General features: G+C 44.7%; 2 protein-coding genes across 2 annotated transcripts in view; both read right to left on the bottom strand.

Annotated features, from left to right (window-relative positions):
* Window positions 1-361: 361 nt before the first annotated feature.
* On the bottom strand, window positions 362-4,969 carry rab36 (RAB36, member RAS oncogene family). Its single transcript, XM_041055430.1, has 12 exons — window positions 4,860-4,969; window positions 4,636-4,746; window positions 3,824-3,907; window positions 2,709-2,800; window positions 2,532-2,606; window positions 2,276-2,377; window positions 2,102-2,166; window positions 1,952-2,003; window positions 1,636-1,717; window positions 1,462-1,552; window positions 1,258-1,371; window positions 362-1,166 (listed from the first exon to the last, which is right to left on the bottom strand). The coding sequence occupies exons 3-12, from the start codon at window positions 3,899-3,901 to the stop codon at window positions 1,105-1,107; spliced, it is 813 nt and encodes a 270-aa protein (XP_040911364.1). The 5' UTR covers window positions 3,902-3,907; window positions 4,636-4,746; window positions 4,860-4,969; the 3' UTR covers window positions 362-1,104.
* Window positions 4,970-5,542: 573 nt separating this feature from the next.
* Window positions 5,543-18,269, bottom strand: part of LOC121193049 (sickle tail protein-like) — a 33,682-nt gene continuing 20,955 nt past the window's right edge. The window contains exons 14-23 of the mRNA XM_041055168.1: window positions 17,867-18,188; window positions 17,657-17,788; window positions 17,028-17,280; window positions 16,381-16,458; window positions 15,000-15,180; window positions 14,804-14,888; window positions 13,957-14,175; window positions 11,589-13,502; window positions 11,193-11,324; window positions 5,543-8,882 (exon numbers count right to left, since the gene is read on the bottom strand). Coding sequence (XP_040911102.1) covers window positions 8,856-8,882; window positions 11,193-11,324; window positions 11,589-13,502; window positions 13,957-14,175; window positions 14,804-14,888; window positions 15,000-15,180; window positions 16,381-16,458; window positions 17,028-17,280; window positions 17,657-17,788; window positions 17,867-18,188 — 3,343 coding nt within the window. The 3' untranslated portion in view covers window positions 5,543-8,855. The remainder of the gene's footprint in view (window positions 8,883-11,192; window positions 11,325-11,588; window positions 13,503-13,956; window positions 14,176-14,803; window positions 14,889-14,999; window positions 15,181-16,380; window positions 16,459-17,027; window positions 17,281-17,656; window positions 17,789-17,866; window positions 18,189-18,269) is intronic.

The raw sequence follows: 18,269 nt of genomic DNA, 5'->3' as shown, positions 1-18,269 counted from the left end.
CGTTTCCTCCTGTATAACCCAATTTATCCACACATTCACTTAAATTACATAGATACAATGGAATTTATTTAAATTATAAATATATATCCTGTTCTGAGACCGTCAAGCACTGACTCTATGGTTTTAAATTAAGCACATGCAACTGTGACATGATGTAAATTTAGATTTTACTCATCTTTGTTGAGACATCTGGACCAGTGAATCTAGTACAGACAGGCCCTCATCAGCAGGGGTTAGATGTTATGATTTTATGAGATTTTTCACCTCACGTCTTGAATATAATCATGACACAACAGTTCTGTGAGCTGATAAACTACTTTATTAAACAATAGCAGACTTTGACAAAAATACTGGTCTCATGAATGCACAGCTACTGGTCCATTATATCAAGGTATTACGTCAAGAATTTGCATTGTAATGTGTCTATTATATATGTTGAGTTAATAGCAGAGTCATTTACACTTTTATTATTGGAGTTAAACATAAACATTTAGTTTACCTGTTCCTAATTCCAGTCTCTAAACTCTGATGAAACCTTTATCAATGTACAGCCCATCAGGATGGGTGAGATAATATGCCACAACAATACTGTGAGAAGAAAGAAACACTATTACAGCAGTAAAGAACATCTTAAATGTCCATATAAGGATTTCACAAGGGACGATGTTGGTCTTATGTCCCAAATGCAACATGGTCTAGGCACTACTGTCCACTTCTATAATGATGTATTTCACTGAACTGACCAATACTACATGAGAAGACCATAAACCAAAGTGGTTGTAAAGAGATGTGCTGATCAGACTCAAATGTCAGTGTGTACCACAGTATGATTTTATACCGGGTTTCTGACGGTTTAAACATTTCGTTGAGCTGAATACTTTTTGGACAGAAAGTGGTCAGACCAATAACAGTTGACCGAACCACCTGCGAACATCAGAACACACGGCTGTTACGATGCAATAAGAAAACGTAACGGAGCATGTCCTAAGGCACACGTCAGCCCGGTGTAACATGGTCTGTCATTCTGACTTCTGCAGCTGCAGCTCGGAGCACAGCTTCCTCCTGCTTCTGCTTCTCTTTAACAGCTCTCACTTCTTCTTTTCATCAGCAGCAGCTTCTCTTCATATCTTGGGACGTGGCCTGGTCCAGTTTGGCGTGATCTGAATCTGTCGAGACAAACACTTTTCCATTTCACTTTTTCCATTTCCATTTCCTTTTCCATCATCTCTGCCTGCTGGGAGGTGAGTCATTACTTACTGATGCTATCTCCTCGTCCGATGCTAACAGGGACCCCATTCTCCATGTCCTTCAGTATGCACTTCTCAAAGGCCAAAGCTGCCACCCTGAAGAAAAACGCCTGCACGTTCTGCCCTGAAAATTAGAGGAAAAAAAGGCTTTCTGCTTTTTTCTTTACTTTGTATTTATGTGTTATTAATGACAAGTGGGAGCTCGGGGCTTTACCTGTTTTAGCTGAAACAGCCCAAAACTCTGCATGCATTTCTGTTGCTATTCTAATGGCGTCTTTTTCTGTCTTCTGTCTTTCTTCTGAGGGCTTAAGAACAAGACATTAGGGTACGAGAAGAAAAATGCGTGTGTGAAACTCTGGATACATATACATATATAAAATATCCTCACCAGCAGGTCAGTCTTAGTCCCAACCAAGAAGATGAAGCAGGACTCAGGCTCGTTTTCTCTCATGGCATCCTGCAACCACTGGCTGTGGAAAACAAAAAACACAACCGCAGGTAAGAACATGCAAACTGCTGTCAGTGCTGTGAGGCGACAGCACTAACCACTGCACCGCTGTGCAGCCCTCAGCATGTTCAATATGAAATACAATAATGGATCCTACATTAAACTGCTGAGTCATCAGTCACTGTGACATGCAGCTCTTTAAACACATAGAGTTTAAAAGTTTGAAAAGTGACTGTACAGACGCACGTGTACCTACCGTGTGTGATCCAGCGATTTAATGTCTGCCATGTCAAAGACTGTGATAATGACTGGGAAAGATAAACAATAAGATTCAGGATTATTGGTTTAACGGAGCCAAAATGTCAAGTAAAAGACATAAAAACATTTTTAAAAAATGAGTTCTCACCCTGAGCACCTCTGTAGTACGCAGACGCAATGCACTTGAACTTTTCCTGCCCAGCAGTGTCCCAGCTATCAAGAAAATGAATTATCCAGTACAATGGTAATGTTAAAAACACAAACCGCTCTAAAGTTACATACTGTACAAGCAGGATTAGTTATTTAAATCCATGCTACTCACATCTGAAGGGAGAAAGGTACTCCGGATATTTCAAACCTCTCAATCTCAAAGTCTACTCCTATGGTGGCCTTGTAGTCTCTTTCAAACACATCTTTACAAAACCTGGAGACAACAAAAACAAGTCAAGGTTTTTATCTCTTCGTGTTCAGAACTTTCATTCACTGCAACAGTCCCTGGATCTGTTTCTAATCAGTTCATACATTCTGTGATTTTGATATTGTGATCTCAGCTATCTGGGTTATGTATGATGAAGTACCTATTAATGAGGCAGGTCTTCCCCACATTGAGGTCTCCAACAACCACCACTTTTGACATCTTCTGTCGGTCCCACCTTTAAAGAAGACAACAATCGTTTTGAATGTCTTTCCCATGGCTGAGAGATACGTGATTAAAATGTGAGGAATGACTCTTCAACCCAAAGCAGGAGACTCACGGCTGATGCCTGGCAGCTCTGTCTTTACAGGCTGCTTTGGCCTGAATGTCCCAGTCTGTCTTCAGCTGCAGAGAGGCCTCGGGACTGTAGCACTGAAAAGGACAGGGTCAGATACGACTGACGTCTGACGTGGTGATAGACAGACATTTCACCATCACCAACGTGAGGACGATTCATGTTTTAGGAACCACAAATGAATATTCATTCCAGGACAATCCATCCAGTCTGTTGGCTGTGAGATTTCATTCTGGACTAAGGTTGTGGACCAGCTGACGGACAATTAGACATAGCCATTCTTTGTGCCACGCTGCTAGCAAGGCTGAAACTAGTACTAGTATGTTATTGTGAGAACGAAGAAGATGCCTGAAGATGCCTGTAGTCAGTGAGCTGTTGAACTGGTCACTGTGGAATTGCAATGTCTAACAAACAGCATTCACTGTTGATATCATCACACTGATGAAGGCTCATAGCTGATACAGCCAGATGAGCTGCTCCACATTTGGAGCTGAGCACACTGCCACTCTACTCTATTTTTTATGTCAGCCAACAAGCAGAGGCAAGCTTTACTTTGACCTATGATTACTACATTGCATTTGTAAGATTTGGCATCCATGGCCTCAGACTCTGGAACATTTTAATTGCTAATTAAAATGGAAGGCAGGATCAGCTTTATAATTCAAACTGACTGCAAGGCTGATTTAATCCTGCAGCAAAAGAACAGAGATATTTTTGGACTATTCTGATTTTGGAACATATTTTATACATTCTGATTAGATCCAATGGCAGGGTTCACAGCCAAGTTCCTCTAAGAACCTGTTATCTGACCCCATTAGAAGCCAAAGTTACAGAACATCACAGATTCCTGATCAAATAAAGAGCCTTGATGCATCATCGTGTTGACAGAGGCTTTGATTGGATAGCTGACTGCAACAGCACATGAGCGCTGTGATCTGATTTAACAATCTGAGAAAGTTAGGTAGAAGTCACACTTTTCCAATACATTTATCATCCTCCAGCCTGGAGTTTGTTTTTATGTCCACGACAGTGATCTCACAGTAACAGGACAGGGTTGTTCCTGGACGTGGGTGAAACCTGAGTGCACCCATAGGTTGTACCTTTGGGAATTCCCAGATGGCCCTGTCTCTGCTGATGGGTGGTGGGAACAGCAGCATCCCATTCTTGTTATCCTGCATGTCGACCTGAGGGGAAACATGTCACAGCAGTTAGCGCTGATCTAATTCTGTCTAAATCCAAGTCCCCCTTTCAGTGTCTGTGTGCATTTACACAAAGGTCACATGTCCTCTGAACCAAATTCCTTATTTAGATCAGAGCTTCAGGACCTAAGTCCTGGTTCTCATTCAGCCTCATTATCTACACGTAGTGTGTCCGGTGCTTGAGACACAGCTGCTTGTTCATCAGTGTTAACATCCATTTAAAGACGTTTCACTGTGTGAGTGCTGAATGCTGTCTTAAAAACACTGGACTCAGGCTGGTTTAGTCTTTGAAGATGCTATGGCGGCTGAGACATCGTGAAGTTATCCAGCACCTGGCCGACATTTAAGTCACCCTTCCTTCAAAATAAAAGTCGACAAAAGTTGAATCAAAAATTTTGAAACATTTTCACCCTTTACACATTCTTTATTACCTCCTCTGCGCTCTGTATATATATAGTTTTTATTTTCTTCTATTGCCACAAACTCTACATTATCTTACACATTAAAAAGGTAGACAATGATTTTACTGTGAATATCCAAAACGGAAGTCCTGCCACATTTTGTTGTCGCAGTGACACTGACGGCGACACAGCAGATACCACAACACATACTGCTCTGCCTATGCTTTCCCACCTGTGGGCCTTTTCTTTACACAAAGGCTCTGAGTCGCTCTGTGGTTCCAGACTCTAACGCTGTGAAGGACTTGTACTCACCGCAGATGAAATTAGGGTCGAATATCTCCTCGACTTAACTGGGAAGCTTGCAGCGGTTGGCAGCCCGGACGTTGTCTGATGAGCAGCCCGTTTCCATGCCAACCGAAGCGCCTGTGTCACGTGATAACTGGACTTTTATAACACATTTATAACACACAATATAACACATTGGAGTGTAACCGTCAAAAAATGAACACAAAATGCAAATAAACGACACCACTTACTGCATCAAATGCATCATTGTATTCCGCTCGTCCCCAAAGTTTAATACAGGCAATCACATTTGAGAATAAAGGTGGACTCAGTGCACCACCTTGTGGTGTTATGGCCTGAATGTATGCCGCACTCTGAGATTCGCACATTACAAGAAGGAAAGTCCCGGTTTAATGATCCAGTTCGCTTCTTTCTTCTTTTTAAAACTGACAATCTGTATTTGAACCGGAAGTTTTAGGGTTTTTCCGGATCAAAATAAATAAATAAATAAATAAATAAATATTACCACCACCATTATTTATTTGTTTGTGCTTTTCTAATTTAAAATCATTTAATTGTACCACCTCAAAATCACTATAACATCGAAACAATATTTATTCTTTCTAAAATACTTAATTTGCACATTGTTTGCAGCTATCGTTACAAAATGTGGACAAACGCTTTCTTCACCAAACGAAATACAGGCTGGATGGACGTAGTGGCCCAGCTTCAATTGTTATTAATAATGAATGAATTTCTTACTGAAGTTGATGGAAAATCAGCAGTTTGCGAAACGTGATTCAGCATTTTATAAAGACATGACATGCACATTATCCGGTCAGTGACACAGAAAGCAGGTGGATTTATATTTGGCCTTCAGTTAGGTGGGAAGGTGGGACCGGGTTGGTTGGTTTTAGGGGTTTAACTGGTGGCTCAGCTGGACCTGAGCCGGACCCCTCTGGGATCATCAGGACTCTGCTGCCCCCTGCTGACGCAGCGCAGCACTGTACTGTGAAATGAAGCCGGACAGAAGGAGCAACTGATGTTTGGACACTGTGAAGCCCTTTATTAGTTCTCCACCCTCACAGGAGGCTCGAGTCTTCCAGAAGACACGGACTGACTGACAGCATGCACAGGCTCACACTCTGATTCAACAACAACAAAACTTTTTTTTATAAAAACAGTTTGCATACAAGTGAAGGTTTCAGTGAGACTGAGCCTTTAGCATTGAATAATAAACATTATACACAATACAGTAAAATGTCCACAGAGTGTCTTAAATCACTGTCAAACCACTTTGGTGTGTTTTTGCTGACAAACACACAGAGTAAAATAAACCAAAGAAGACAGCAGAGAAAGACAGAGGAAGGCAAAGGTGTCAGGAGCAGTAAGTGCTGGAATGTAAGGAATCAGTATGTTGTCTCCCTGTTTGTTTGTTGGTCTCGCCTCTGTCCTGCAGTGTGATCTCATTCTGTTTCTTTTAGATCAGTAGAATATTAATATGAAGTGCTGGTAATATAGGGCTGCATTTCCATAAGTGGACAACACACAAAACCCTGCTGAGTGTTTGTCTGCAGTAGAAAGGCTTTTTTTTCCCTTTGAAGGAGCAAACAGATGGTCATACATGTCCTGAACATACCTCCACCAAGACCTCCATCTTCTCATCTGACTCTGACATGTGCCTTTATTCTTTATGGCTTTCATTTTATACACTGAAGGTGTCTGTGACAGTGAACTCAGCCTGCACAGTTTAAAAAAAAAAAAGTTCTTTTTTTATGGCAAGAATCACGTCAAACAACTCAACAATAGACACAGGGTTGCATATGCACAATAATATCTAATATACATATTATTCTTATATATATTATGAACATAAAAGCTCTGCACTGACATGAACAGGACATATAGGATTGTCTTTGTATAAACTCTGTATATTGATCATCACAACTTCTTATAGAGCTCTACATTTTGATAGAAATATATTCAACAGTGTTAAATGAAACACACACTGTATCACACACACACACACACCTTACAGGTCTGAGCGAGTGTGTGAAGAAAAATAAACTCTCCTCTATTCAGATTATATTCTAATTCATGTTATTCTGCATCTTGACCTGTGACATTATAGTGAAACAACAGTTAAGAAATTCCATCACACAGCGTCTGATTGTCTGTAACCTGTATCCAGATGTTCTGAGCACATCTGTACACACAGCTAAAGGTGATGATGATGTTTCCCTGTGGAGAAAGTCACAGGTTCAAAGTCTGTTTGAGGAGGAAACTGTTGAAGAGGCAAACTAAGCAGATCAAGGAAACATGGGTTCATCAAAAACACAATATTTTAATAATAATAATGATAATACTAATGACGGTGTGTTATTTGACTAGTTTCTTCTCCGGAAGAACTAATCCTCTCAGCTGTAGCTGACCAGCGAATGTCTTCAGAAACATGCTCTATTTAAAGGTGGGCCTGCAGGTCCCACTGTGGACCTCTGACTGAAGTGTCTCTGTGATGTGCCATCAGCTGACAGGAAGAGCAAGCCAAGGAGCAGGAGCCTGGATATCAGTCATGACATGGATATATCTGGTGAGGATCAGGATTTTTAAAGGCCCACCACACCTGTGCTCTCTCTGAGCCCCTCTCAGGACTGCGTAAGGTGTGTACAGACGGTATGACCTCCCATAATCCTCAGCAGAGCTGCTGTAGAACTGATGTCTGTGCTGCCTCCACTGCCTTACTGAGTGACAGGCAATGTTTTAGAAAAAAAGTCTTTACCTTTATCCACTAATTTTACATCTTGGGGCTCATCCAAGAGTCCAGAATTCTTCTTGACATTACTCCTCAGATGGCCGGCTTGTCTGTACAGTCACTCACTCGTGTGTGTAAAGGAAGAATTTGCTGAGTGTCTGTGAAGATTCTCAGTCATCCAGCTCCATCGTGGTATTTCTAAGTGCTGTACGAAGGCATTCCTAGAGCTTCTCAGAAACGTTTCACCTTCATCTGAGAGGCCTCTTCAGTTCTAACTGACTGGTGGAGAGTCCAGGTGTCATTGTGAGTTGTTAGGGTCACACGAGTCAGGGTGTGAATGGATGTTTAGCTGCCTGGGGAGGGGAACCCAAAACTTCATGGGGACTGCTGGGACTCTATGTTGAGTGCAGGTCGTTCCAGTTTGACGTAGTTGTCTTCTTTCACTCCTCTCTCTGTCGTCTCTGTCCAAAAATTTGAACATCACTGTCCACAAATGAAAACTCATTGAGATGAGAGGAGAAACATCTTGAAGAACCTCATGTGAGTCCAGCTGCCTTCAAACAGCACTGAGAAAAAGCAGCTGAGAGCAGAGCAGGGCATCGGCCCTGTGTGCCGAGGTGATGCTCCCTGCTGGAGTACAAGGCACAGCCTGCTAAATCAAAAAAAATCCTTAAATATCATTAGAGAACTGTGACCAAGATTTGTCTTGAATGGATCATTTCCCAGTTAAAAAATAAACTCTCCAGTGAGTAAAGGATGTCGTGGTAGCGCTAGCGTGCTGCCGTTTGTTATCTGTTGGCTGATACAGGAATATCTTTGATGAGCTGAAACCAGCCCATAATAATATATGCTGCTGTATGTGTCAGGCTGTGGAGGCGATGCTATGATGCACAGCGTGTGGCAGTGGTGTGGTTTAGAAGTGTACCAGGTCTGAGTTGATCTTGTTTCTGGTTTTACAAGTCTTATCTTTGTCCCCAACCCGTCCAAACCGCGCGGAGAGGTAAACATCACACCGTATTGCTGTAGGAACTGTACATTTTGGCTTTTTTTTTTTCTCTCAAGCACATCAGTTGTCTGTGTCCCATTCGTCTCTGTCTTCACTTACATGTTTTTAAAACATAAATCCCAGATGCAAACATGAAACCATCACGCCGTGTCCCTCGAGGCTGTTGCCACGGTGCGCACGAGTGGGCCAGCTTGGCTTCCCGTGCGTTTCCTGGCGTGGCACGGAGAGCTGGGGTTGGACGCCGACATTCGGACGCTCCTCGCCCCATGACTCACTGTGGTGGGGAGGAGGGAGGAGGAGGGGGAGGGAGGGGAGGATGAGGATGAGGTGGGGGACAGGGAGGAGGAGGTGGAGGAGGAGGGCGAGGAGGACGAAGAGTGGTAGGTGTGCTGGGAGGTGGAGGCGGTGCTGGAGGTGGAGGTAGAGGCGAGGACGAGGTGGTGCTGATGTTTGCTGCCGCTGCGAAGCCCGCGGTGGGCCGAGCTGGCGTTAGCGTGGGATGGAAACAACGCGTGGCTGGATGAAGGGAGGAGACGACTCAGATTCAGAGACGGGATAAAAGACTTGTGAGGAGGAGGAGGGGAGGAAGGAAATGAAGAGGGGGGTGGAGAGGGGGAGCGAGGTGGGGAGTCTGACAGAGACACTGAGGAGGAAGAGGAAAGAGGACACAAGGAAGCCTGCTGCCTGGAACGCTGGGCGGAGGAAGGAGAAGCACGAAGGGAAGGACACTTGGAGACATTTGAGGGAGAAGACAGGAGAGAGTGTTTCCCAGAGGAGGAGGAGGAGGAGGAGGACGTGTCTGAGCAGTGAGGAGTGGACACAGAGGCAGATGGGTGTTTCCCAGAGCTATGGAACAAGGCTGGGATCTTAGAGGCACGCAAAGCAACCACACAACACTTACTATCCCCAGACGCTCTACTCCTCCTGCTGTCAGCCTGCAAACACACACCACGGGACACGAGTCAACGCCAACAACACACAGCCCACATGACTCTGTCTGCCTGCCTGTTAGTTCTATGGCTTTGGCCAGAAAGTCCCTTCATCTGCTGCAAGTCTCTGCTAACAACACTGAGGGACCCGGTGACCTTCACTGCCAATGTCAGTGTCATGTCCTTATGAAAGAGGCCGGAGACACGGTGGTCCTGTTCAGACCCGTCGCTGACCTGCGTCTCAGGTGATCCAATCACCTGTGGACAGCTGAGTGCGTGACTTCACGGACAAAAGTGTGAGTGCAGCAGAGTCAGGTTCATCTAACAGGCTGTGGAAACTCAACAAACGCTCAAACAAAGGAACATCAGAAGAGTGTGTGATGAATAAAGGACAGTTTACTGCCTCTTCATCTGTACTAGTTAACGACAGGTAGAAAAAGTTTTTTCAACAAGATGCTCTGACACCTTTTTTGTGAAAAAACAAAAAAAACAAACATGGAAGATTCAGGTAAATCATGTGCTAAACCACAGTCTGTCCCACTATCAACCTCCTTCACCCTGAGCATCTACCCATCAAACCTCATCAGCTCCAGAAATGTGTGTGTGTGTGTGTTAGATTGGACTGAGTGTGAACTCAGTCCTCCTGATGAGCTGGACACTGAGTGTATGTAGCATGAATGATCAGTCCTTCTGACTGTGCCTTTTTCTGTCTCTAAGACTGTCTCTCCCTTATCTGTGTACACAGAAGGTGTGGACACTAACCTGCTGTTGCATACACTCACTAATGTTGAGTCAAATGTGAATTATAAAGACAGTCCCCCCCCCCTCACTTTGTCTACTGGGCCAGGGTCTACTCACTGACATTAAAAACAGAGGCACCTTCCTTTTCCTCCTGAATGAATGTTAGTTTATACTTTACTAAACTGGCCAAAGACATAGCAGTAACACACATGACTGACAAAATTCAGTGCTATTTCCCTTAAACAGAAAGACAACGTGAAAAGACATAAAATACTGTTTCTGCTTTCAGAATAACTTTGTTTTCTAATAACTTCCACGTGTCATTAAAGATTTGAAAAAAATCGGTGCCACAAACGACAACATGACATGCAGCACTTACAGGATGGGCATACTCTCTCAGTATATAATATGAGAGTGAACAATAACAAACTGGATTATTCATATTTGTAAATGATGGCTTCTGTGTGTCCTTGATTAAGATTTCTTTCTTTTCTTTTTTTTCTTTGACACCCAAATGATCCTTCCACATCTCACTGCCAGATGAAGAACAGCTGTACAACGGTGAAACACGCAGGTTTACATGCATGGTCGAGATCCATTCCCTGATCCAGAGACTCACATGTCAGCTGGGACATGTCCGCTGTGCTTGTGAGTTTCAAAACATCAACGGTTGATTTGGGTACTACAACAAAATCAGGGAGCGTATCTTGAGGGGAGTGAGCCGAGGTGAAGAGGAAGGTGAGGACAGCCACAGACAGACAGACAGACAGACAGAACTTGAGGAAGACTCACATCTTCACAGAGACAGAATGCACCACACACATTTAAAACTCACTGCAACAGTCACACAGTCAAACTAACAAAATTCCTATATTAAATACCAATGCTTTCTACTCTCACTCATTTATGAAACAGACAGCTGATGATATCTAGCTCCCTCTCACCTAAGCTTATTTCTAAGTGGTCTTCCAGCTCATGTAGTTAGTTTGAATGAAAATTTTTTCTAAATTCATTTCAGCGTTCTGATGTGAACACACATGAACTAGCTCCAGATGTTAGAAATGATGTTCTTCTGAGAGCAAACCTCTGTCAGCTGCCGTCAGTCTACACTGATCCACAGCTTCTCTTCCCTCAGGTCTCCTCAGAGTTCATTTACCTGGCTGGGCTGTTTCGGGGCGGCCTGCTGCTGACCCTTAGGCGTCTTCTCCGGTGAGCCTGAGGAGCCCGACGAGTGGCGGGACTTGGAGTGAGGTCGCAGAGCGGATGAGCTGGAACTGCTGCTGGATGTCTGCGGAAAGAAAGCTTTAGTTATAGGCCAGACTGGGATGGGACCGTGCTGCCTCTGACCAACATGGAGGATGGATACAGTATTTGTATGGTAGCAACATTAAAGAGCAGCTGAAAGGTTGAAGCAGCAAATAAATAAGCCCTGGTTATGAAAGACAGATGTGCAGAGCAGGAAATGTGAGCACAGAGTCAGAGTAGAGAGCAGACCACCAGCCCAGCACCACTGAAGCAAGCGAGCTCTGCTGCAGAGAGACGAACATCAGACCTGTCTCTTGGAGGAGGTTTTCCCTCTGTCGTGTGGAGGCTGGGGTTTGACCCTCTTACTCTGAGGTGGAGTTGGGCCTTTGAGGATCTGAGGGGCCGGCCTCTTGGACGGGCTCTTCTCCCTTTCTCGTTGGACTTGTCTTTTGAGGTGGGCTCTCTCAGAAGAGACAGAATTGGGGGACTGAGGAGGTGAGGACAGGCTGGAGGAGGGGGAGGAAGGGGCAGTTATACTATCCACACTGATTCCCAGCTGTTTAATGGACTCCTCCAGGCTGTCGATAGAGTTTGACGTACTCTGGCAGAGCTTCTCCACCCGGCTGTGTGGTTTGGAGTGTCTGTGAGAGGACACCTTGAGGTCTCTGTCACAGCCATTGCCTTCACCCAAGCTGAAATATTTGGTACTGTTGGTGTGAGACATCTTGGACTCCTTTGTCTGCTTCTCGTTCTCCTTCACTGGCTTGCTGTCCGATGCCATCTCCTCCTCCTCCTCTAAGACAACAACCTCGAGAGTCTTCTTTCCTGTCCTGCTCCCTGTCCGAATGGCCTGGCTGATTGCCGCTAGTTTGTTTTTCGGGAACTTGAATTTGAATTTCCTTTTGGTCTCTGTCTTTCTGAGCAAGTCTGCTTTACCCTGGTTTTGGTTTCCATGAACCGAGTCACTACCTGCTGAAGGTCTTTGATGTAGATGATTCTGACCGTTCCCCGTGACGTCTCGCCTCGTATTTATTTCAGAGATGCAAAGTTTTCTCACATCCTGTTTGTCCTCTTCCTGCTGGGTCTGCTCTTCAGCCACTATACTTTCCGGAGACAGAATCCCGTCAAGATCTTCCTCACATTCAAAGATGGTGGACAGACGTTTGTAGGCTGACAGAGTGTCCATAGGCTCGTTAAAGATAACAATAATAGGTTTCTTGTCAAAGTCATCACCGTCCTCAAAACCTTGGTTCTCATGTACCAGATAAGCGGATTCACCAGTGCTGTCCCCACTTACAGTCTGTGGGTCAGAGCCATTCATTTTGGCCAGGTCTTCCTGTTTGGACTGTGACCTGACCCTGGTCTTGGAGATCCTAAGGCTGATTTTACCCACTGGAGGTGGTGGAGGAGGTCCCTCATCTTCCAGAGTATCAGGGCTCAGGCTTCCTCCTTCTTCTGTGAACAGTGATTGGTTCCTGAACGCCTGCAGTGCTGCGTCCTGGCTCTGCTGCCTGCTGCTGCTGCTGTAGCTGTGAGTCAGGCCAGGCGAAGGCGGGGAAGGTTTTTGAACAAGAGGAGAAGCGAGACCTTCCTGATCCGAGCTCAGGGACTTATCCTGCTGAACCGTCGGCGACGAGTCTGTCGAGCCGTTTTCTTTTTGTAAAGTTACAATAACCGTCAGATTGGACCTCTTCTCAGCTGGGACCTCTTTGACAGCTTTTCCACTGGTTTGGTCGGGACATGTGAGGTCAGTTCCTTGCGTCTTTCCTTTTTTCAGAGTAACAACTGTCGTAAACTTGACCTTATTTTCTGCTGTGGTTGGGGAGCGCACGTTCCCAACAAACTCCCTGTTATTCTGTTCATCAGTGTTTACAATAAGATCATTTTCTTTGGGTGAAGTTGGAACTCTAAGGGCCTCCATCTTCTCCACTTTCTTTTGGTTTAGTGGGGGCAGCTCTCCATTCCTCGGAACTCCATCACGCGAAGCGGCAGGTGGGGGAACCTCCACCTCCTTGCTGAGTCCTTCCAGTCCAGCTGCTGTTATGAGTTTATGAGTGGAGACATCTGTATTTCCCGACCGAGGAGCTGACTGGTGCTCACATGTTGCTGAGTCAGAAGGCTTCTGATTGGCCACACGTAATGTTGACGATGTCCTCAACTGTCCTTTCCATTGCTTATTTCCACCTGACAAATCATTTTTATTTGACAGTTCTGTAGTCACCTATAATTAGAAAAGGCAAGATTAAACATATGATCATATATGGAAATTATAGTTAGTGTTTTATATTCCATTATTACTCACACTTCCACCTTTACTTTTTACTTTATGTAGTTTATCTTTTGTGATTTATTATGTTAACCCCAGTATACACACTGTAAGCTAATTTTGATAGTATAATGATTGTAGAATATATTGGCCATTGCTTAGAAAATTGTTTACTTTAATTGTTTTACTTTTTAACAGAAGCTCTGTTGTATATGTTATAGTAGTCATTACAGATGGAGCTGTCACTAAGGGAGTCACAAGGTCAGTGTTAAACAGGAAGTAAACTGTGTGTCAGCAGTCATGTGTCGCTCAAAGAGTCGAACTTCCAGCTCAGTCCTCTCAGATCAGAGCTGGTGTCCCACGTGGTCTCCCTGGTTCACTATTTAACCGGATTACATATTAAAGATACCTGCACTTCTTTCATGAATTTGCTGTCCTCCTCCTCCTCTTCCTCCTCCTCCCCCCTGTGTGCTGAGGCTGTAGCAGGGGTGGAACAAGTGGAAACAAGAGCCAAAGGTGCAGGAACACACATCTGGGGCTTAGGTTTGACCTCTGGCAGCTGTCTTGGAGGTTTGGGCTGAGGAACCACAGGGCGATCTTTCTCTGGCTTCTCTTTCTCCCCCTCGTCCTTAGAAAGATGCATGCAGTAGAATTAAAGCACAGAATATCTGAACCTCTTTGTGCTTCTTTTGCTGGCTGTTTGTTCGCCTGTCTGTTGGTTTGGACCAGACGGGATAGCCTTAGCATTAGTTCATGGTCTGCCCCTCCACCAAAATCACTGTCAGTAGGTCGTCATCAGTGCTCACTGAGAGGACACGAGCCTTGTTGTTTCAGAGATGCTGTGACCCTGTCGTCTGGCCATAACAGTCTGGTGCTAGACACCTGTCCATTTCTCCCACAGCTGCTCACTTACTGTCTGACTCATCCCAGACTTCCACATGTGCTGCGTTTTTTTCCCATCATCGGTGAATGTTTTTTTTTTTTTTTAACAAACAGTAAAAATAGTGAATTATAGATAATATGGGTAATGGTAATGGTAATGGGTACCAGCCCTGATAATCCTGTTCTGCACATAGTCTGTAGTGTCTACATTTGCACATGTAGTTCTAAGAATGCGACTACATGTGTAGGTGTAAATGTGACACTTGCAATTTAGGACTTTAGATGCTTTAATCTTGCTATCTATAAGTATGCTTTCATTTCAGAAGTGTACATAGTACTCTATTCTATTCCCACGTGTGCCCACATGCACATACCTGCGCTCCAGCCATGTCTTTCCTGGTGGTGAAGGTCACCTCTCCTGACCTTCCTGTGGTAAGACCTGCATTGACAGCATGGACCCTGAGAAGACAACATAAAGAATACTGATGATGCATTCCAGGTGATTTCTTTGTGTTTTGACTGTAGAAAACGTGGTAGAGAAGCTGGTCTGATCCTCAGAGATCAGCTGACCTTCGTGGAGGAGGAGGAGGAGACCGGCCAGCTCTGTCTGCACTCTGCTTCATCATCTCCTTGTCCACACTGGAGCGTCGGGGTTTCTCTACCGGTGGGCGGCTGCCGCGCTCTGCGCTGGAAGCAGCTGATGGAGGAGGTGTCGCAGTGGCTGCAGGAGGCTGAGAGGATGCTGCTGGAGCTAAACACAAACAACATCAGAGTCTGTCATTTTTTTAAGCTAGATTTATAAGAATATAACAATGAAGTTTAATATACAGTGGCTTTACAAAGTATTCAGACCCCTTCACTTTTTACACATTTTATTGTGTTGCAGCTGTAAGTTGAAAAAAATGCAATTTTTGCCCGTCAATCTACACTCAATGATCCATTATGACAAAGTGAAAACATGTTTTTTGAAATGTTATTAAATCTCAAAAGCTGAATTCTCTCATTTGCATAAATTTTCAGATCCTTAGCTTCAGGTCTTCTTGGATAAGTCTCTACAAGCCTTGCACACCTGGGTTTGAGCCACTTATCCCAGTCTCCCTGACAGGTCCTCTCAGGCTGTGTCAGACTGGATGGGAAGCATGTGTGAGCTGCCATCCTCTAGTCTCTCCAAACCACTCCAGTGTTGTCTTGTGCTTTTTGCCTCAGGTTGTTGTTGTGCTGAAAGGTGAACTGTCGCTGCAGTCTCAGGTCTCGTGCTCTCTGGAGCAGGCTTTTGTTCAAGGACCTCTCTGTATCTGGCTGCATTCATCCTTCCCCTGGTTCTGACCCATCAGAAAGTGTCTTCCAGTGTCTTCCATCTAACCACTCTAGCACAGAGGCCTGATTGATGCAGAGCTGCTGAGGTGGTCCGCTCTCCAGCAGGGTCTCCATCTCTGCAGAGGCCTTCTTTAAACTCTCACAGTGGCCGTTGGGTTCTTGGTTTGTTCACCAACTCTAGGAAGAGTCCTGGTGGTTCCAGACTTCTTCCATTTCACAGTTATTGAGGCCTCTGTTCTCCTTATACACACCTTATATCTTCACCTTATATACATAGGCGTGTGCCTTTCTAAACTATGTCCAGTCAATTCAGTTTGGACTCCACAATCAATATGTAGACACATCTGATGGGTAATTAAAAGCAAACAGGAAGCATCTGACCACAACGTGGAGCCACAGAAAAGGGTCTGAGTACTTTATACATGAGAGATTTCACTTCTTCATTTTTACTACATCTGCAAAAATCTCTAAAAATGTTGGTTATTTAGAGTAGACTAGTGGGCAGAAATGAGAGTTTATACATTGTGTGTGTGTGTGTGGATATATATATATATGTGGACAAAACAGAAACAAAACAAACATCCTTGGTGCATATGACTGAGTTTCATTCTCTGTCTTCAAACTGGAGTCGTACCTGTGTTTGAGGGTTGTAACTGGCTGGAGATGATCTCATCACTAAGCTGAGTATCAGGCTGCTGCTGCTCCACTGAGGCTGCACACACACACAGACACAGACACACACACACACATGTATTTAGCTCGGAAGAAAAATGTTTAACTATTAAAGTTCAGTCACCATGTGAGTCACGTTAAAAGAGATCATATCTCACTGATGGAGAAGAATTTGTGAGTCATGTACAGGTAATCTGCCTCCCCCAACATTTCAACAAGCATTTAAATATGAAGCCAAAATCAATTAAAATATATTCTATAAGTAAAATAAACCTAATAATAACAGTCTGTTTCCCATGTCTTTATTTTTCTGCCAATTTATTCAGAGGTTTGACAAGCTCATTTTATTTATTTATCTATTTTTTAGGTGTCATTTTGACATAGAAACTTGTTTAGGTCAGTAGCTTGTGGGCACGAACAGCTAAATTTCATCAGACTGAAACAAGAAGTGTTTGACATGTTCGTGCAGTTAAGAGAGTTTGCTGAATCGGACTAAGACGACTACTAAGACAAACCTTCAGAAAAAGAGAAGTTAAGTGTGAGAATAAGAGAAAATGTTCCTGCGTGTGGCCCGGTGTGTTTTCAGTGAGTAGGATGCTACAAGTCAACCTTGCACTGTCAGGTCCAAAGGTGTGTTCTGTCCTGAGGCAGACTCAGAGGGACACTCTCTGGTATCCGACACATTCAGATTAGGAATGGACTCCATCAGGCTGGCCTGGGCTTCCTGGAGGCCCCGGTGAACATCTGTGCTGGCGTTGGAGGATGGAGGCCGACAGGAGTCGGAGCTAACTGTCTGCTTGGCTTGGCTGCCGCTGGACTGGTTTGTACTGCTGGTTTGTCCACTTAGACTTCCCTCTGTAGTCTGTGGAGGACACACACACACACACAGTTGCACACATGAAACATGAGGAGAAATTTCACTTCCTGATCACCTCCAGTAAAAACTCGGCATCCCTTCAACAGGCAGGTGAAAGGGGGGGGTGCCACCTTCTTATTTGAAGGAAACAGATTTTAATCAGTCTAATGTCAGCAGCTGTGAATTCTTCAATGATGATGTTACCAGTGTTCTCAGCTCCCTCTAGTGATTCTCGTGTTCCTCCATGAGTATATGACATTTCTCCTCCAAAGATGCTTTCAGTGTCTCACACTCACACATATCTGAACTACTGATCCGCCTTTAACAGTTAAAACAAGAATGAGAGAGAGTAACACAGGGTGAGAACATGTTTAGCACTGACCTCAGTGTGCGTCTGTGTGTGTGTTACGGTGGTCTGGTCAGTGTGGCTCCCTTGTGTTGATGTCCCGTTGGACTGCGGAGGGCCCAGTCTCCTCTGCAGGGCCGGACTGCCCTCTCTGCTGCGAGGACTCACCTTCACAACACAACAACATTTCTTACATTCTACACAACAAACTCTTTCACTCACAACCTGTTATTTTCAGTGCAGTACCTTGGCCACAGTGGGTGAGTCTTGTCCATGGGTGGGTTTCAGTGGGGGACTGGGATGGTGGTGTTGGTGGTGGTGGGTCACCGTGGCTGCTGTGCTCATCATTCTCTGGGCCAAAACGGGGGAGGCTGAGCCCACCTGGCTCACCTCAGCCTGACTCCCAGAGAGAGCTGGGGTGGGAAGAGGGGATCTGACAGAGGATCGAAGCGGCGGTTTGGGGGGGCTCTTAGGGCTCGGAGTCCTCATGGGTCCCTGGTCTGTTTCCAGGACCTTTAGAGGCTCCACCTGGGCTGACCTACTGGGAGAGGCTGACTCTGACACACACCTGTTGATAATAAAGAGGATAAAGTTGGACATAACAGGATTATTTTCCTGCTGAACAGACTTATTGAACATCTGAGTGAAG

This window comes from Toxotes jaculatrix, chromosome 14 (assembly GCF_017976425.1).
Source record: "Toxotes jaculatrix isolate fToxJac2 chromosome 14, fToxJac2.pri, whole genome shotgun sequence".
Taxonomy (NCBI): Eukaryota; Metazoa; Chordata; class Actinopteri; family Toxotidae; genus Toxotes; species Toxotes jaculatrix.
The sequence above is the reverse complement of the archived record's forward strand: the minus strand, read 5'-3'. Positions and strand labels throughout refer to the sequence as shown.

Bases quoted from the DNA above. Each gene is read 5' to 3' on its own strand.
- rab36 (XM_041055430.1), bottom strand. From the start codon at position 3,901: ATGCAGGATAACAAGAATGGGATGCTGCTGTTCCCACCACCCATCAGC. The intron at 2,801-3,823 runs GTACAACCTATG...TGTCCTTTTCAG, and splicing joins CCATCTGGGAATTCCCAAAG to TGCTACAGTCCCGAGGCCTC. The intron at 2,378-2,531 runs GTACTTCATCAT...TGTTGTCTCCAG, and splicing joins AAGACCTGCCTCATTAATAG to GTTTTGTAAAGATGTGTTTG.